Raw genomic sequence first — 19,733 nt, forward strand, 5'->3', positions numbered from 1 at the left:
TTGCTGATTTCTTAGAGCCAATGACCTGAAGGGTACCTGTAGCTCATTCTCCATCAGCCACCCTTCTTTCACCTTCACTGTAAATCAAATGGCAGGCAAATGCACATTGGTTTTTTAATCTCCTATGACTGGTTTCATACCATACCATGTCATTGCCTGAACATCATATAGTAGAAGAGCGAGCATTTTATTTTAATTTATTTTTAATATGTCCAGTTGCAATGGTTGCAGAGGAGTGGGGCTGGAATCTAACATTTGTACGGAAACTGAAAGAAACTCTTGTTTAATATTCTGTTACAACTAGCCTTCATGTTGAGGCCAGGAGCCCCTTTGGCTGGACTACACCAGCAATAAAGCAGCAAGATGTTTGTATGGAGGAGGCAGAGGGCCCATACTATGGGCCAGAGAGGGAGGGAGAGGCAGGATAGCTAAGGACCTTGAAGCTGTGAATGAATTCATTTAGGTCAGTGATTCAGAAGGGAGTGTGAGTAACTTAGACCAAAAAGGCAAAGATGAGCTTTGAGGAGATTGGTGGATGGTGACCTGGGGAAAATGAGTATCAGACAAAGTGGATGACAGACGAGCAGGAAGCTAAGTGCTATCCTGCTTTTTTAATATATACCTGTTTCACTTTAAATCCCTGTCTGCTTTTGTGGTATGTTGTATTAAAGCTCAAGGCTAAAATAAAGACTAAAATTTTGCATTTTTCAAATGCTTTGCTGGTGTAGCAGTACACATCATACTCAGAGGTGGTGGTGGATGCATCCACCTGAGGATGCAAAGTCAAGGCAGGTCCTGCAGCACCAATGTTCCTTGTCAACTCAGTCATTAAATCAATCCTGCTGCAACAGTTTTAAATGAAAAAAAATGTGGGTATTCTCTTTTCTGTTTAATTACACTGTAGGCTCACAGACAGTGTATGGGGACATAAAGACTCATAAAATATGTGTCTGAATACATGTGTGACCTATTTATCATCCAGAAATCTCTTTAATGCCAAGAACTACATTAGATAGTTCAAGCCACTGCTCACAGTGAGTCACATAATGATGTTCTTCAGATTATTGTTGTCATTAGCCCATTCCCTACCCCTTTCTCACTTAGGAAGTTCATTTAGGCAAGCAGTCATTTTAAGAACATGCAAATGCTGATTGCTGAGTTCTATGGATCTGGCAAGCAGCCACGCTTCTGTGATGCTGGCTACTATAGGCAGTGGGAAGTTAAATATGCATGACCTCCCATAACGTGGATCCATGGGCTTGCATGCAAAGTGTCTCTGGTGCTGTCATTGAATCACTTTGTGCTTCAGTGCTCAGTGATCAGGTAAACTCAGCACATGTTCATTATCTTTCTCTGCTTTGGTAAGGTCTAGAATAAAAAAAGTCATTATTTAATCATAGTAAATCCAATATTTTGCTCCTGACAAGCATGTACATATTGCACATGGGAAGGAGGAGCTGAATTCATACTGACAACTTTGCAGTTATGTTAAAATCTGATGAGTTCACTGCTATCAAGATGTGGGGAATAAAATTATTAATATAAATAATTTATTTGGCAGTAAGGAATTAATAATGCATTATTAAGATCAGGGTAGCACTAGGAAATTGCCTGAGGACATCATACACAATAAGGAGTCACAAAAAAAGTCAACTATAGCTCAAGGTTATAAATCAGAATCTAAGCAGAATAACATTTATAAATCTAATAAAACCGGCTTCACCTAGTCTCAACTACAAATATTTTTATAGCATGTAAGACTGACAATATCTGTGTTCTTAAAGAGATTCCATACATTAGACTATTAATAAAGGGCCAAATTTTGACATCATGAATGCCAGAGGAACGGGGCATAATTTCCAATGAAAAATGGAACTTCTAGGATAAGGGAAAAAAAAATACCCCCAAATAATAGCAAATGTATGGTTCTAGAGCAGAAAGGACCTCACAGAGTGCTGACTTTTCACTTTAGAACTCAAGATTTGCTTGGAGCCAGTTTGTTTCCTCCACCTGATTGCTGTATCATAAAAATGGTAGTAGGGGCTCTTCCTCACAGAGGGAAATGCCTCTGTGAGAGGCAACACAATGGTAGTGGTTCCTCCCTGCACCCAGCCAAGTGACCTCACTGGGATCACAGGGCACCTGTGGTGCTTTCTAAGGCTGTGGAGGATGCTCTGAACATCAGAGTGATGTGGCTGAAGAAATCCTGTGGGCCTTTTAGTGAAACTGAAATACCAGAAGTGCAAGTTGTCTGAGGGTTACCACTGGCTTTTTGTGGCCAATTTGTAGGGTTTTGTCTCCTGTTGGGGGCTCAGAGCCAGTCCATGACTAATCACTGATTACTGATCCCAGCCCTGTAGAATTAGTATCTTCCATATAGCAGGATTTTTAATAATAAATACCACAGTGCATGAGCCTATACTTTAAACAGGAGGAGGAAGATGACAAGGACAATGCTCTACTCCAATATTGTCATTATTGCTGCATTGCTGGTATTTGGTGTCCACTTTGCAATTGCTGAGGGAACAGGTCAATGGCTGCACAAGCAGAGGTGTTCTCTTTCACAATGGTTTGGCTTAGTTACTGTTTATGTCACAATTACTGTATTAATAATTGGAGAGCAAACATAACAAAACAACTTTTCTAACTGTAAAAGCACTGCTTCCTTGTTGTTTAGCCGCAACATATTGCTGCTAAGCATTCAGCTTTGGGTTTGTAATGTTTTCGAGAACTAGTTCTAAATAAACAAAAACAAAGGGAGACTGGCAGCTTTAAGCTGGCTGAGTGTGCTTCAGTGTTAAAACGTGTTTTATTTAAGAACAGAAAGATTCATTAATGCCTATTTATGATCTATTTTTAGAGTAATTCCATGCAATTACTATTCATATGACTCAAGCACCCAGGCTGAATTTTAGCCAGGCAATAAAAGGATAATTTTATAATGCCAGAGAGTCTCTTGAGAAGATTTGGAGGAAAATGCAAATCAACTGTTAGTATGATCAAGCTGTGCACACAAGCTCAGTTTCTGGAGCTCTGTGTAACAAGAGGCATTCACAGTGGAATATCAGACATCAACCAGTACATAGGTGCAGCACTGCTGGCTGTGTAACATCTGGGCTCTGGGCAGTTGCACTGCAGGGAGTGGTTGGAAATGAGTTCACCACTCTCCATTCCATTTTATACTCCCAGCAATGAAATATGTGAGAAATACTGATGCAAAGTTTCCCAGGGAGACATCAGACAAAGAGGGATGGACAGGTGCATACGCTTGCAAACACTCTTACAAGCGAATGAATACATGTTTATAAAATGCCTTGCTGTCACACACTAAGGATCTTCCTTTCCTGTCCATGTGAACTTTCAATGAGTCAAAGTCTCATTTTCCTTCTTATCCTAATGCTGCTCCTCCTGACACTCCTTTCCCCCCAATATCTAAACTTTGTCTCCATCCTTTCTTTCCAGGACTCAGCTGGGGGTAGTGTTGCAGTGTCCCAGGGCTGGGAAAGGCAGCTGCAGGAACTCCACAACCTCTGCCAGAGAAGCCCTTCAATACCATGCACTTGCCAGATTAATTCTACACTGATTAATTTACTCAGATTCATTCTAGACTAATTAATAATTTCTGGAAGGCAGTGGAAAGAGTGGCTTTGTTTCCAAATGAGGGCAGTGACTATCAGGGTACCTGAGCTAGCCCTAGGGGAATGGCAGGTTAAGACAGAGGGTATGCAGGAGTACTCTTATCCTTCTGGATGAACCCTCTGGGGCCAGGCAAGATACTTGAGGATGCCTGATGGCATTTATTTAGACACCTTGGAAAGAGTTCTGGGTTAACACCTCACAAGGGGAAGAAGCCCTGAGCACAGCGAAAAACTGTTCCCTGCAATTCAAGATTTGGACTTCTGAAAAAAACATTTAAGGCAAAGATAGTAGAAAGGAAACAGTCAAGAAACCACTAACCCCGCTTTCATAAAGCATTTATTTTTTTTATTTGAAAACATTATACAGGCATTACATTGCCACAGCCAGTCCATATAGGTGCATGCAAATATCAAAATGGAGAAAGATTTATTCAGCTTCTCAATGCAGGATTTGGGGTTGGGATTTTGTTTGCCTGGTTTTGGTTTTGGTTCATACTTCCATCTGCAGTGTCAAGATTAGTGTGCTTTATTATGGCATTTAACAATAAAATCCTACCCATGGGGTAAAATTTATATTTGTAGCTAGCTCAGGAATACTAAATGGTTGTCCAAAAAAAAAAAAAAATCAAAGAAAGGAAACGATACTACACGCTTGTCAAAATGTTAATAGCACAAGTTAGCAATCTCTACACTATACATTGAAACTTCTTCTTATGACACAGTGGTGCAAAATTTTCAATTGCTTGGTCTATCATTGTGTGTTTTGAAACTTTATAGCTGGAACAAAGACCAGGTCTGTCTCCCAGTGAGGGTTTTCATCCAGTATCAGAAAATTCCATCAGTCTTGCTAAGGGCTGCCCAGGACCAGCAGAATCAGAGAGTTTCAGTTTGTTGAGGCAAGGAGCTATGCAGAGCTAGAGACGTCCTACGCACACGGAGAGTAGCTGCCGTTAGATAGCTGAGCCTTTGCTGGTGCACACTGAGGGCTCCAACTGCAGAACACAAGCAGGCAGAAGGAACATTTTCCTCCACTAGACCTCAGTTTTTCAGTCAACACAGTTCTTTGTAAAGCTATACTATTGTTTTCCTTCGAGGTCCATCCACGACTAGCGCACTGGCGCTAATCCGAGCATCCACCTTGTTTATGGGGAAACACAGAGAGTGAAGCATCCCCGCTTTGCACATCAAACTCCTCCTGCACCAGAAGCACAGGGGATGGTGGCTGGCTGTAGAGCGCTCACTGAAACATCCATAACTTATTCCTGTACAACAGAGCCTTTCAGAATAGCCTGGTGGCACCTCTCAGCCACCCATGGATCGCAACCCCTCGCAAGGAAAAACTCCCAGCCCTGTGACCTGGCTGGGAGCTGCCTCCTGCCCAGCTGTTTCACAGAAGACTCTAATAAATGTCTACAAGTTAGTGTCAGAAAAATGAGGAGGGGGAGGCCGAAGGACTACAAACATTTGGCTTAAAAATAAATACTAATAATGAAATTAATCAAAACAGTTATGCAAAAGGAAGGAACTGTAAACATGAAACACACACGCACACAATCCTCAAGGTTCTCAGACCAACACGGGGACTAATGCCCAGAGAAAGGTATTTAATTGGTACAAAAGGTAGCAAAAAAGACTGAGATGACAGGTGCCCACCAGTGTGCCTCTGGGTACCTGAGGGAGCCATGATTGTAATCAGACCCCTTCTCCTGGGGAATGTACGAAATCCACCTTAGGTCAAAGCTCTCACAGAACTTGACCCAAGGATCTTAGAGTGTCAGGTACTCTTTCTTCTGTGTTTTTTATTTTTTTGATTTAGACTTTCCTTAATATCCCCAGAATACAGACTTTGTTTTTCTGCAGGAATCTAGTGGGGTTTTTTTTGTGTTTTTTTAATCCTCAATAGTTTAGGGAAAAAAAAGTTCAGAAACATGAGTGCTAAAAAAATCAAAAACAAAACAGAAGGCAGGAAAAAAAAAATCATACATTTGTTAGTTTAGTACCAAAGCATCTTAACCAAAACTTTTGGGCTAGTTTTGGGCATGATTTGGCAATACTGCAGAACCTTCCCTTAGGTGCAGCAGGGTTGTAGCAGACAGCCCAAACACAGTGGGACAGAAATGACCTCTTCTTCACAGTAAGAATAAGATACAGCATACTTCTACTGTTCAAGGGCATTTTGACATTTGCCACTTCATGTCTGTTATGCATATATAAACTTCTCTCAGTCTGCTTCAGGGAAGTTCCTTCTATATTAAAGCAGAACAGAAGTGTAAAAAATGAATGTTACCTCAGCAGAAATTCATCCTGCTTGGTTGAACAGTGTGACCTTTCTAATCTCCAATGTATAGATTGACTTTTTTCTTCTTTTTTATACAGAAATAGGTAAGCTGTATTTTTCAAACATGAAGGCCTACATTTTTGCTTGAAACAATCCTTTTCAGCAGAATAACATTCAAATAAAATTCACCTTCTATGCCCACAAGCAAAATATTCATCAACCATGCTGTAAACTCCATTTTCAAACACGATGAACGTATACACACTTTTACAGCACTGTTATGTGCTTCTTAAACTCCTTCCTTGTGAAGATCCTGAAGCATTTTGAAATAACTTGGTCCCATAGCACCTCTGTGAGGTAGGTAAAATGTCATTATTTCCATATATACTGATTGGGAAACTCAGCCACACAGAAGGTAAGCCATGCCCAAGGATTCATGCAAAGATGTGGCAGATTGGTGAATAAAACCAAGATCTCTCCTAGATTCCCCATCTATTGTTAGACACAGGAACACCTTGTCTTCCTTAATTTTAAATTACAAATAGATAAAGGATACTGAAATTATTATTTCCTTGTACTGGGCTCTCAGAGGAGCAAACATACAGGCAAAGATGGATTTTTCATGGTGGTGACTAAGATTTTCCCCATTCTGGTAAGGCTCCTGAGGCAGAAGTACAGTTGTATACAGAAGTGTGGAGCACACCCTTACTATTTTCACACGTCCCCAGGAATGTAAGAAAACTGCAGAATTCTTCTGCTTGCTTCACAGCTAATGAAAAATAATTGGCTGCACCCTGCCAGTAAAATGCCTTTGTGCTACTGCAGCAACACCAGCAGATGGTCCAGTCTTTCTGCTCATGAATTCCTCCCTTAATCTTCCTGATTTTTACAATCTGTGGGTTTTGGTGAAAAACTGACACATTTCTAAATAGCTATTGTTAGAATAATGAACCACGGGAGACTAAGCAAACTGGAAGAGCAGAAGGCACCCTCGATGCACTGAGTATCTAAAATAAGTGCCCTGATCCACATGATATGTCATCTTTCCGTGGAGAGGTACAATACATAGGAAACTAGAAAATGCATTTTTCTTTCTACAGGTTAAAATTTTAAAAGTAAGAAATCTGTGTTGAGTCACGACTACAGAGAAATTGACTCCCTGTCACCTGATGCAGAACCTTGGCCACTAGGAAATCTGCCATGGATCATAGAGAGGTCAATGCTGGAGTACTTCACTTCTGCAAATATAGAAAGGCTAAAATGCTCGCCTTATACCTATTCCTAGAATAGAGACGGATATTGTAAGTTGTCCCTTCTCTGGATTCATGAATCAGATTACCTAGAAAGGGCAACTAGACAGAGAGCACAGAAGAACTCATTGTATTTCCCTCACCAGATCCAAGGTGCTAGCAAAAATGTGTCAGGGGGTTGTTACCACAACTAACCCATCTGTTTTGCGCAAACAAACAAATTTTAGAGAGAAATTAACAGTGACTGCACAAAGTGTATTTGCTGTAAAAAGGCGTTTTTTCCACAGCTGGTGTGGCTTAGGCATAACATCACTCTGTGTGTGTAAAACACCCTTCTATTAATGTCTTTTTCTTTGTAATTTCATCTTACGTATTGAATATCTGTCACAGGTAGTTTGACATTAACTGATTTCTACACAGCAGTTTGTATTGCAAACATGCTGCTCATTTCATAAACAAGGGACTGGCATCTCCTTGCAAGGAACACCCTGGAACAATTAATTTGTGTTTGTATGAGCTTTCCTTATTTGCTACCTTGCAGCTCACCAGTGTAACTGCACCTGGTAAATACCTTTCTCTATGTACAATACAGAGATAATGGATATACAAGCTCCACTGTCAATAGGTGATCAACAGCCCTGGGTTTAAGCAACTCTAACGTGAGGCTCCTCTTCTGTCTCCTGCCCCAGGCTGGTGTATGTCACCGAAGGCTCCATCTGGCTGCTGGCTGGCAGGTCTACAACGGGTCCGGAGGGGTTTCGGAACTGCTTGTACACCCGAGGATCCTGGGCTACGTAGGTGGATGTGGAGGAGTAGAGCATCAGCCCAACGAGGATCGTGAAGAATGACAACAAGTAAAGTCCTGAAAACTGAGCAGAAATAACAGCAGAGTCATTAGACACAGCAACTGAGTTCATGAAGACCCAAAGACAGGGTTAGGCACAGATCCTTGTTTTGGCATGCGCTGCACAGAACAAACTCCCTGTCATTTGGATGTTGAATTTTTATGGGAATGACTCTTTGAAAGTTAATTTACTCCCACCAATATTCCCTTGTCTTCCGTAACCAAGAGCTAACTAGTGATTTCCTCTGGGTCAGGCATGTTAAGTATTGACTGTCTGGAACTTGGGAAAGCTGAATTTTGGTCACAGATCCAAAGGTGATTTTTTTTCATCCTTTAAGACAAGCCAGCTGCTCCTCTGAGTCCAAGTTTCTCCAGCTCCAGTGTGAGGTACCATCATCTACAGTTGTCAGACAGGCAGTGGACAAATCTGAAGTTAGTTACAGCTAAACCACATGTCTGTGAAGTTAACATGCCATTAGAAATATAAAAATATAATTAAAAAATCATTCCAATAAGAATTTAAAAAAATATATATATATATATATATAAATAAAGGCACTTAAAAACTACCCTGTCTGCAGTATCTCCTGCTTGGGAATAGAAAGCAGGTGCTAGAAGGTCTAATGGGAGTTTGGACAGGATGAACTTCATCTGTGAAACGTGCTCTGGGTCAACATCATGAGGTTTGAAAGTACACAGGGAGGGCAGTTAACTGAAAGCTCAAGTACACATATTTTGGCACACAGCTTCACTAGATCAGAGGTCAGCCTGAATTTTTTGACATATACAGACTTGTGTCTGAACTAAAAATACAACACAAAGAACCTTTCTGGCAACTCGTTAGCCCTTGCAGATAAAGTTAAAGGCAAAGACAGGGTTTTAAAAGCACAGACCATTGGGTACTAGCTTTAGATATTGGCTTCTGGCTACAGGGGACACAAAAATGGCTTTAAGCCCCCATGACTTGTCAGCTGATCCTAGACTACAAGTTATTTCTTCATGCAAGCTGTGTGTGAGAAACCATGAAGGACAAATTGCACAGCCACCTTGTTGAGGATATAAATGATTTGTATTCAGTGGAACTTCCAGAAGTGCCTGTACCCTGCAGCTGTCAGGAATCTGTACCTGAACACCATCAACTACTTGCAACCTGCTATTAGCTGCTCCATGAGGTACTTCAGGATTTTATGTAAAGGTGTCTGCAAGTCTGTTTGTTAATCCTGACTGACTGTGCTTTGATGGACGCCCCATTTGTTTCCTCTGGATCACCTTAGCACGGCACAAAATAGACAGAATGGACTATATTATCTTGGAATTTTTTTAGCAATTCTGTCTTTTATGCTCAAAGAAATTAACATTGTGGAGAAAACAAATTTTACTTAAGCTAGATTTGTAGTGATGTTAATTTGTTACTGCTTCATAAACCTACAAAACCTCCATCCAGCTTCCTGCCTGAGGAAGCATTTGGACTTTTTACAGAACCTTAGTATCTCTGAAAGCTTTGGTCACATAACCCACGGTGATAGCTCTGAGTGTGTGTTTCCCATATCCAGTGTGCATGTTCAACAGGGAAAATACCGTAACGGGGAAGGCTTTTAAAGCATGTGAGAAGGATTGGAGGGTAGGAAGAGTTTTGCTTTTCATCAGCTTTTAATTGTTTTTTAACATGTATGCGACCAGGCCCTCACATGTTGTCTGGCAGCACAATTTGATGAAACCACCCAGCTGTCCCAGAGTCACAGAGACACTGTTGACCTGTTGAGCCTCACCCAGCATCTGCTGAAGGATTCCTTCTGTGTGCCACAGCTCTGATAGGATGGTTTAGCTTACATCTCCCCCACGTGGCAATCAAACACAAGTCAATAATTTCAAGTTTCTGGTTGATTTCTCCCCCTCCATTTTCAGTACAATTTTGTTCTCAGTGCTTTGTTCCCCTCTTTCACTTTGTATTTGAACTTGAGCATCACTTGGCAGCAGTGAAGCTGACTAAGCTCAAAAAAATCTCAGGAGCCAAATGCATCTAGTTTCCCATCCCTAGTTTCCCACTGTCCCTTATTCCCACCTTATGCTTGATTTTCTCACCCCAGCCAGACAATTGGTTTGGCCCACTGCATAGCCAGAGTGCCAGCCAGATCTGTGATTGCCTTGTGTCCTGCTGTCAGGAATCTGTGGAGCTTCCAGCAGCTAAATGTGCTTTTTTTCTTGTTCTAGGAACCATCCAGACAAAATCAATTCATTTTTGCTTTGGTTCATGGCTCCAGCTCTACCATATCCCCTTTCTCCTGGCCATACCTCTCATTCCTCTCTCAGAGGCTTCCTGCCAGTGGGTTCTTTTGGCTGACAATATTCTTTGCATGGTAGTGTCCTCCCTCATGGCAGCTCTCCAGCCTGGGGGAAGGGCTTTGGGCAAGCTTGGGGAAATCTAAACAAACATCTGTGAAACATTTGTCTTTGGTATCTGTGCACAGCTAGTTCAAAGAGACCTGGAGTCCGACAGTCCTATGACAATTCCTTCCTTTTTAACCTTCCTTAGAAACAAGGTTCAGGCTGAATTCATTTGTTGCAGCAGCTCTCTGCAACACTGAAGTAGAAAGGTAGTGAGGTTAATATAGGAATATATACTGAAGTACATGGCAAATCTCTGGGTTTTGTCAATACCCTGTCAGACTGATCCAAACCCCTTTGAAATAAATGGGTATTTTCCTCCTATTAAAACAGCAGTGAATCCATCAGTGCAATGGAAAGACGCAGACTTAGTTCCCCAAATACAAAATTTGTTGTTCCCTGTACTATGCTACTCAGACTCTAGCTGAAATCTGCAATTTATGGAAGATAAGATTTCCAGGCACACTCTACTACCACGAAGGTTTTAGAGATTTTTTAATATTCATCTGCAAACCTCATCTACTGAGATTTGCTATTAATAGGCAGGAAAAAGAAACACATTCAAAACCAGAGGAAAGAGCCATTTCTAAGAAATGAAGTGAGGGAGGATTACTTTTCATTACCACTCTCCATGCAACTGCAGTACCAAACTGTAGGTTCTTGGGAAGTGTGTAATTCCTCTCTCTGCCTAAAAAGCTACTTGAGAATGATACTGTGCTTCATTTTACTGAATTATCTCTTTCTACAGACAACATATTTCCTCTAAGAAAAAATATTTTTAAAATATCCAGATTTGTATGTCTCCCCAAATGCTTCCTTCCAGGATAACTGCTCAAAGAGTAACATGGTGAAGAGAAACTGGTTAGCTCAAACTAGCTAATGAGTGTCACACACCCTAAACAGACTAAAAGTCAACCCATGTTTCCATATCATTAAACAGTTTTACTGTGGATTTCGTATCTACATTTATAGGTACATATGTATTACATACGTAAACTTGCTCATCCATGAAGCTTATTGAGAGACCAGGTGACTTTGTGGTGGGGTCAATGATCTAACAGTCTTGAGTCCCTGGATTTGATTTTCAACCTGTGAATTTATTTTGTGAATCACAATGATTTTAGATGATCCTCAGTTTCTTATACATTTAAAAGAGATAATAGCACTTGGTTACTGAATAAAGATGAGTTTACAGAATAAAAATGGGGAATAGGGATCTTCTGAGAAGGCAGAATGTTCCTTTGCAGGAAAAGTGCCTTACTTACAACATTTCAGATTTCATCACTGACATGAAAAGCATCTGCCAAAGCTTTTTTGCCAGTCAAATCAAATAGTTAAATCAACTCTACAGATCTGATCATGTCTACTCTGCTCTGACCTCTGCGTGTCTATAAATGCTTCCCCAATTGATAGTATTCAATATAGATCATACAATGATATTCATAAATGTTAAAAAATTATGAAAACACGAAAAAAATCTTCTCTAGGCACCATTTAGTACCTGTGGTAAAAATAGCCTACATTAAACTAACACTACCTTTCAGCATGTAAAAGGCACAACTTTGGTGCCTGTCAATTTGAAGATAAACACACAACACAAAACCTAGACAAATATATTAACAAGATTTTGTCAGCCTATCAAAACAAGCACAGATTGTGGTGAGTGGACAGTTCTGGCGTTTATCTGAGCTGTTCATTAGGAACGCAGTACTTGAATGGATCTGCTCAGTCAGGTTCAGCTGATGAGCTTATGGAAGCTGGTGGCTTGGCTGCAGGAATAGGGGCATCACTCCAGAGTGTGGAACTGCAGAACCCCACCAGGAAAACCACTGCAGCAGCAAGCTCCAGCTATCACAGCAAATGTAAGGTGAAATTACTCCTTCTGTTACCTATGCACAAAGTCTTTGACTCTAAAAAAGAAAAGAATCCAAACATATCTGCAGTGCCACATACAAGTGTAGATGAAGTTCACAAAACAAGATTTAGCTTATATATATAGCATTTTTGTGGCAAGCGAATCAAAATTGTGAGTAAGTCAAGCGTCACAAGGTTCCTAAAATAAAGAAGATTAATATAAAGGCACCTGAAAATTTAGTATTTTTAAAAATTCAGAATAAACTATTAAACCGTTCAAAATTTACTCCCTACTGGTTTTTATCCTCTACTTTTTACTGTCTGTCCATGTGAAACTTGTCTTTCATATATCCTGAAATCACTACAGGTAAAATGCTTCTACCATTTCCTCCTGAGACTCTTATGCTTTAAAGTAATCCACTTGGAAAGGTGGGAGAAAAGGAAGCTTCTTAACAGGGAAATGAGTGCATCTGATTTCATTGTCTTGAACAGTGATTAGACAGTAACAGGAGAAGAAAAAAATAGAAAGAAAAACTATTTAGAAGGTAGTAGATTCATGCTTTGGTCCGGAGAGAACAAGCCATTCTTCAGTACGCAGGTCATGAATACAGAAAGGAAAGCCCAAAGAAACATGCATGGAAAAATCACATGGAAAAATCAGCATGGAAAAATCACATCTAGGAAAGGCTGTGTTGACTGACTCCTGCAGAGGGAATCTGCAGACAAGTAGTTCTGGCTATCACAGATGTCCATGTCCATGTTACCACTGACACCACAGCAAAACAGTATCCAGAGTGACAAAATGAGACAGATGTGAGTCTGCAGAAAAGCCCATGCAGACAAAGAAATTCAACGATTTGCTATTTTTGGGGTTTTGCTCAGCCATCATGATAATGATCTTGAACATTATTGCAATGGTTATGAAAATGCTAATTCTGTTTTACTCAGTCCATTGAACTGGAAATAGTTGCAGGAGCAGACTGTTTGAGCTGCAGCACTCCAGCACTCCATTTGTATTTCAAAACAGCAGCCACACATTGAATCTCTTTAGGTAGTATGAACCCTAGCTCCTTGCCTATGGCAACTCAACTGTGCTTTTCAAGTCTTTAAAAAGGTTTTTTTTTGTTATTCAAGTACCAACTGAAAATTTATAATTGTCATGTTTCACATATTCAGTGGTAAAGTATGAAATTGAATAACTACCCTTTTCTCTACCTCATCTGGCAGTTCTCCACATTTTGGCATAAATGAATAAAGAAATCAGGTCCATTAATTCAAGTTTTAAATCTCAGAGAAAAGTGACCTTCTCAGAACCATACTGATGAAGAGGGGTAAAAATGTACATATCAGTGGAATTAATCTAGTTCTATATTTCTGCTGGCACCATCCATGCTCTCCAGTTCCACCACCTTCTTCCTTCCCATCAGTGGGTCTGTGCAGTGCAGTAAACTCTGCTTTCCAGATTGATTCAGTTTGTAGCATACGCTGCACAGCCCATCAAAGCTAAGGCCAGTAGGTGTTCTTTCACTGACTTATGGCTTTTTCCCCTGGGTAATTTCACACATGAATACCTGAGCAGGCTGAGTGAAGGGAGTTAAAACCGAATTTCTCTCATTATTTTTATATAGCAAACAGACATTTCCACTCTGTTTGATAAATTGATCGAGAGGCTGAGCTTCTTTCTACAATTTTCTATTTTCGCCTCCAACATAGCAAATGAAGCTCACCGTGACCAAGTGCAGAACTTGCACTGTGGGATGCACACACTCTCCAGCCAGCAGCAGCACCAGAAGGCTGAGGGCTCTGAGAGCTAGGAGTTCACACAGTGCTTTCACTTGCCTGGCTGGATGCTGCAGCCATATTACTCTATTAATAGTAACAGGAGCCAGCATCCCAGCCACGGCTCGCAGCGCTCTTTGGCCACCGCCTTGGATCACACCCAGGAGGATCTGACTGAGTCTGTCTTGGATCAGCACTGTGACTTAAACTGCTGCTGACTATTCTTGTCCCAGCCTATGAGGAAGATACCTCTTTGGGATTCAGAGCTCGATCTGCCCGTCAGCAGAAACTGAAACAACCCCCAACAGTGAAACACTGTATTTTGTAACCCCAATTGGCACCACACACCATAAGGGCTGCTGTGAGTTTTTCAGATTGCATTGAAATGGAAAAAAAAAAAAATCCACCTGAACCTTTATGTGTCCTGCCAGATCTCTCAGTTTTTAAGAAATCTCCAAAGAGACCCAAACCACTGAGGTATGGTTTAGAGCGCCTTCCCTGCTCACCAAGTGCAGAAGCTGGAATGTCTGAGCAGAAATGTTGGCTCTCTTGCTGAGAAGGGCACCAAGGGGCGCTGGACAGCTTCAGTAATGACGATAACTTCTGGACAGCAAGTCTGTCCACTACCAGCAGAATTGCCTTATCTTCACACTTAAATGACCTCCAGCTATTTCTTAGGCAAACCATGAGGATAAAGTCTTAAGTGATGACTTGAAGTCCTATCTTGCTCTCTGAACACAACTGGGATGAAAAGTGGAGTGTGTAGCTAGTTACTCCATATCTTTGATCATCACTGAATGAAGGAGGTTTGTCTCAACACATCACTCATGCCAGCAGAACCCAAAGCAAGAAGTTTCTGGCTTGCCTGAACAACAGCGAAAACCTGACACTGCCTTTGTTGCCATTTGGTGAAAACAAAGAAGCCAAAGGAAGTTTTTCCTGTCATTTCATGCATGGCAGAAAGGCCATACTTCTCAATTCCTGATGCTTGCTTGCACTCTCAATATGACCTAACTCAGATGAAATGCTGCCCATTACTATGGCTTATGCTGAATTGCAAGTGTTGCATAGAAACCGTGATGACAAGGAACCAGATGACACATTTTCTGTATTTTCCACTTGATTCTGTTCTACTGCTTGCATGTTTTACTCATGTAAAACATACTTATCTATGCTTTCTGTCATACAGCAGTACCATCTTTTTCAGTTCTTGAATGATATTTGCTGGTGGTAAGGCAGTGGTCAGTGGGAAACACCTAAGCGAAATTTCTTACCTTTTGGATGCTGAGATTATCTACAAGAGAAAAAAATGAGGAGGGTTTACTGGAAAACTGTCACCACGAATTCTATTAAAGTTTTAGGAAACTTAATAGATTTCCTGGAATTCATGGGTGGAATGAAACAAACTTATGGAGAAAACTAATAGCATTTTGGGAAAAATATCTGAGCTTGACATAGGCAGCTGTAAGGCAAATACTGATTTTGCACAAAGCTGCACGATTTCATGCTTCTCAAATGACATCCTCAGAAAAAAATAATAATAGCCTGTCATTTCTAAATACATGCCTGATAGGGCAAAATGTTTGTGTGAAATGGCTTATCTTCACTTCCTGGGTGCCAGGAGAGATGGGAACACTGCTTTCTCTTCTTTTTCCCTTTGTTGCCTCTGACATCAGATGCGGAGGAAAAAGGAGCCTGTGTTCAGTACCCCTGCGGTACCAGCAGTCTGTCTAATTAAAAAGCGCAAGGTAGAATGAGTCCTGCAATCTGTTTTAATCTTATCTATGCAGGAAAGAGATTTTTATGTGTAGTTAAAACACTTCTATTACATTTCTCTAATTTCCTGTGAGCATCATTACTATGGCATAAAGGGGCTTCATTTCTGGTTATTTTATATCAATTACTTGGCAAGAAAGTGGTAAAGGACCTATCCTTTCAGATGTTAATACAAAAAGGAGGAGCACAACAGAAAAGCTTATAAAATCAATTTTCCCTCTCCACTTTTACCTTTCAGTATTCTTTGTTGGTTTTTTCTATCAGCTGCCAGTTGCCATGTGTCCTTTTGGGTTTGTATGCAAGTATTTAATATAGCAGCAGCTGTCTGCTGCAATGATTCTCTGTTACTGTACATGAGGCTAATTGTGCTCAGTGCGTTCAAAACCACAGTTACAATAACTGATTCATCTTGGATTCTTTGTTTACATTTTTCTGCTGAATCTAGCAATACATTTCTGTAGAAATTCCTTCCCAAAAGGTGTTCTTTTCTCCTGGCAATGCAAATGGGGGGCACTCCTACCCTGAGAAACAAGGACTATGCAGCTGCAGTTACCCTCAGGATGAGTGACCAGGCCAGCTGTCTGGAGGGAGTGTGACATGGCTGCTTCATGTCAGGGTTCTTTGTAGTGTGGCACATTTGCTGCTGGCAATGAGAGGCCAAACTTCAGCAGCTCCAAGAGCTATCAATTGAGTCAGCTCTCAAGGCAGGTGCATGAGGGAATCAGAGTGGAGAGCATGTCCTAAGCTGTTGAATCCAACCCCTCATTACTGCTTACAGTCAGATGACATATTCCATCTGGCAAATCCGTCTCATGCAAGCATTATTAGGGATTTTTTTCACTTCCCACTAACCTATTTGAAATGATCCTGGAACCTCCCTGCTATGATAGCAAAAAAAATCCCCCTAATTTCTGTACATTCTCAGTTTCCAGCCATATGTTCTTGTATCATTAGATCAAATAATTCTCATTTTCTCCCTGTAAATTTCTAGATTAATTCACATATGTTAAGGTTCCACAGTCCCTCCCAACCCATCAAAGCTATGTTACATACAATAAAGATTTTTTTAGGGATCTGCATATTCAGTACTTTGCTAGGGGCCATATGGTTACTCTGTCGAGGCTTTGGAGCAGGTAAGAGAAAAGCTCTGTTTGGTGCTCTCAAGCTGACAGAAAAAAACCCTATAGCTACAGCTAGAGAAGTGCTGTCGCTGAGATGGTAAGTTGTCCTGTCCTATGGCATTAGCACTTCTTCATCAATACCAGAAATACCTAGACAGACTCATTTGGAAACAGCTTTGTCACGACCGTGCTCAAATTCTTCCCATCTGTTGCCACAGACACTGCCTCGCACTTTGTGCTTCACAGCATTTCTCAATGTCAGCCAGTTCTAGTTGCCTGATTATTCTAATTCTTCTTCCTACTGAGGGTGCCAAATCTATTACTACAGTCACTACACAAGGCTGGTCTTCAGACCAACTCTTTGGGACCTCCATCAGCGAGTTCCTTCGAGCATGCTGTTTCTCTCTCAGCACATTGCCTTGTCCTTTATCCTCATTAGCCAGTTCCTCAACAACCTTCCAATCTTTACATCAATAATCCTGTTCTTTAGCTGATAATTTTCTGGGCTCCACTGTTCAAAAGCCTTGCACATTAGATCTACCATTTGACTTTCCCTATAAAAATCTGTTAAATTATCGGACAGGCATCAGATTTAGACAGGATTATCTGTCTTGTGTGAACAAGCTTGCATTTCATCCAATTTTCCATTTATCTCCATGTTCTTAATTATGTCTACTTTTGATTTTATTGTCTACTCCATATCAAATTTGAAGCACTCAGATTATTGCATTCTGTTTCTACTTCTAACATAGTAATTTCAATTTCTATTAAAGATGGTGCATTGTCTTCACATTTAATTCTCATCATTACTGAATATAACAGAAGGTCCCAATTTTGTTTTGGTGCCAAGTGAAAGGTTGTTTAATTTCTGCCTCCACTGTCCTTACACTTTGTCCCAGCAAAACTATTTCTTCTCTTAATATACAAGAACTTTTTACTGCTTGTTTCACTTTCTTCTTCATTGCCAAGTTTGGTTTATCTTTTACAATAATTAGACTTCACTCATTCTCTTTTTTTACCTGCACAGTATTAGTTTTCTTTTGTGATTCCTTGTTTTCTGTTTATTTCTAACATTTTTTAAACAGTTTTTTTATCCAGTTGAATTTGGAGTTCTCCCTTAGAAGTTTTCCTTGTGTCTTTAAGATGTAAAATTCATATTACTATAAGTTAAAGCTATTAAAAATCTCCTTCAGATCCATTATGAGCCTTTTTAACAGTGTTCCTTGCTAAACTTAACTCATGTATGTGGTGGGAATACTTCCAGAAGCTTAGTCCAGCTAATAAAATTGCTTGTCAGCAGTGCTGATGTCAAGCATCGATCCCATATCATGGGTTTGAAAGCTTCCAGTTTAGTGGGAAGGGGGAGTTTAGACAAAAGAAGATGTTTTTTTAGATGTTATAGAAGCTAATAAAATACTCCACTGCTTAGATTGAAAGCATGTAAAAGTGATGTTTTCTAACTGATTTCTTTGGTGTGTTGATCCTCCATTCTGGTTGGAAAGAGAGGCTGATGTGGATGTTTTAGCCCTGTATGCCAATAGCACTCACTGATGTGGCTGGTAGGAGGCACAACTGGAATAAGCACTTCAGTTATATACCAAAACAGATTTTATGTTCCTTCCTGGCAGCTCATAGACCATGGCATAACTTGTAGGCCACACATAATTCTTTGCACACTTCCTAAATATTCTACCTTATTTTCTGATCACTTTTTGAAATAGAGTTTACTCAGTTCCATAACAAATTGATAATGAAATCATTGCATTTAATCCTTAGCATTTTCCTTCAAAGATGATTCTGTCTACCTCTGAGGAACTTCTAGTCTTTGTTTCCCTATACAAAGGTGAAAATAGCAACCAGTTCAAAGAATCATAATTTCAAAATTTCAAAATTCTTGTGTATTTTCAGTAGCCGAACCTTGTTTAAGCTTTTGAATGCAACTGCTGCCTTGCTAATTCATTACTTTTTTTTTTGTTTCTCTCCTGGGTTGCAAATTATTGCTGAGATACGTAACTCAACACATTCATTGTACTCCCTTGTCTTCAAAATACGCTTGTCTTGGGAAATGCTGAGGTTTTTATTTATGCTGATTTTTTCCTCCAGAAGTAATTACAAAACTTAGCCTCTTGGTCTTTGCTTTCATATTCATAGAGCATCATTTAGAAAAAGTATGTTGTCAGTAAGATCCATCTCTTTAGATAGAATGGCTTCATTACGTTTTTTCTGTCTGCACTTTTTCTTGTGATAAAGAAAAATGTAGTTATTTGCTACAGTATTTTTTTGCTCTCTGCAGTTTGCAATCAATTTGCTGGTTCTTTGATATTATCCATCTTTATTGCTGTGATCCCCCAGCTTTCCTTTTCCAACCCACATTCACCAGCACCTTTAAAATCAATATGGTTTTGTTGAAGATTTATCATTAATTCCAGTAACAGGAAGAGTTCCCCTAATACCTTTAAGCTCTCATACTGGGTAGGAATTAAAAGCTACTTATTTCCTTCAGATTGTAACAACTGCACTTCACAATGTACTCTTGTTGTATACTTAAGAGACCTCTGAACAATTCCCTAATAATTTTTTCACTAAGTCCATAAATTTTACATTTTAACACTTGAGGTATGCAGGAAGGTGTGACACTAAGAGGTAGAAAGATGTGGTTCAGAAGTTGCCCATAATAAAAAGGGAGTGAGCATGGGGTTTGCTTTGGAGTATTCCAAGATCAAGATGTGTTCACTTAGCATTTCTATTTTGACAATAGGGCATTTTCAACAAAAATGCATTTTTCTAGAAAGCTTCCAATAATTTCTG

At 40.1% G+C, this 19,733-nt stretch overlaps 1 protein-coding gene across 1 annotated transcript in view; it reads right to left on the reverse strand.

Annotated features, from left to right (window-relative positions):
- Nucleotides 1–3,957: 3,957 nt before the first annotated feature.
- The window catches only part of SLC35F1 (solute carrier family 35 member F1), a 226,842-nt gene continuing 211,066 nt past the window's right edge, over nucleotides 3,958–19,733 (reverse strand). The window contains exon 8 of the mRNA XM_030944956.1: nucleotides 3,958–8,035. Within this exon, the coding sequence (XP_030800816.1) occupies nucleotides 7,811–8,035 (225 nt within the window). The 3' untranslated portion in view covers nucleotides 3,958–7,810. The remainder of the gene's footprint in view (nucleotides 8,036–19,733) is intronic.

The sequence above is a fragment of the Camarhynchus parvulus genome, chromosome 3 (genome assembly GCF_901933205.1).
Source record: "Camarhynchus parvulus chromosome 3, STF_HiC, whole genome shotgun sequence".
NCBI lineage: Eukaryota > Metazoa > Chordata > Aves > Passeriformes > Thraupidae > Camarhynchus > Camarhynchus parvulus.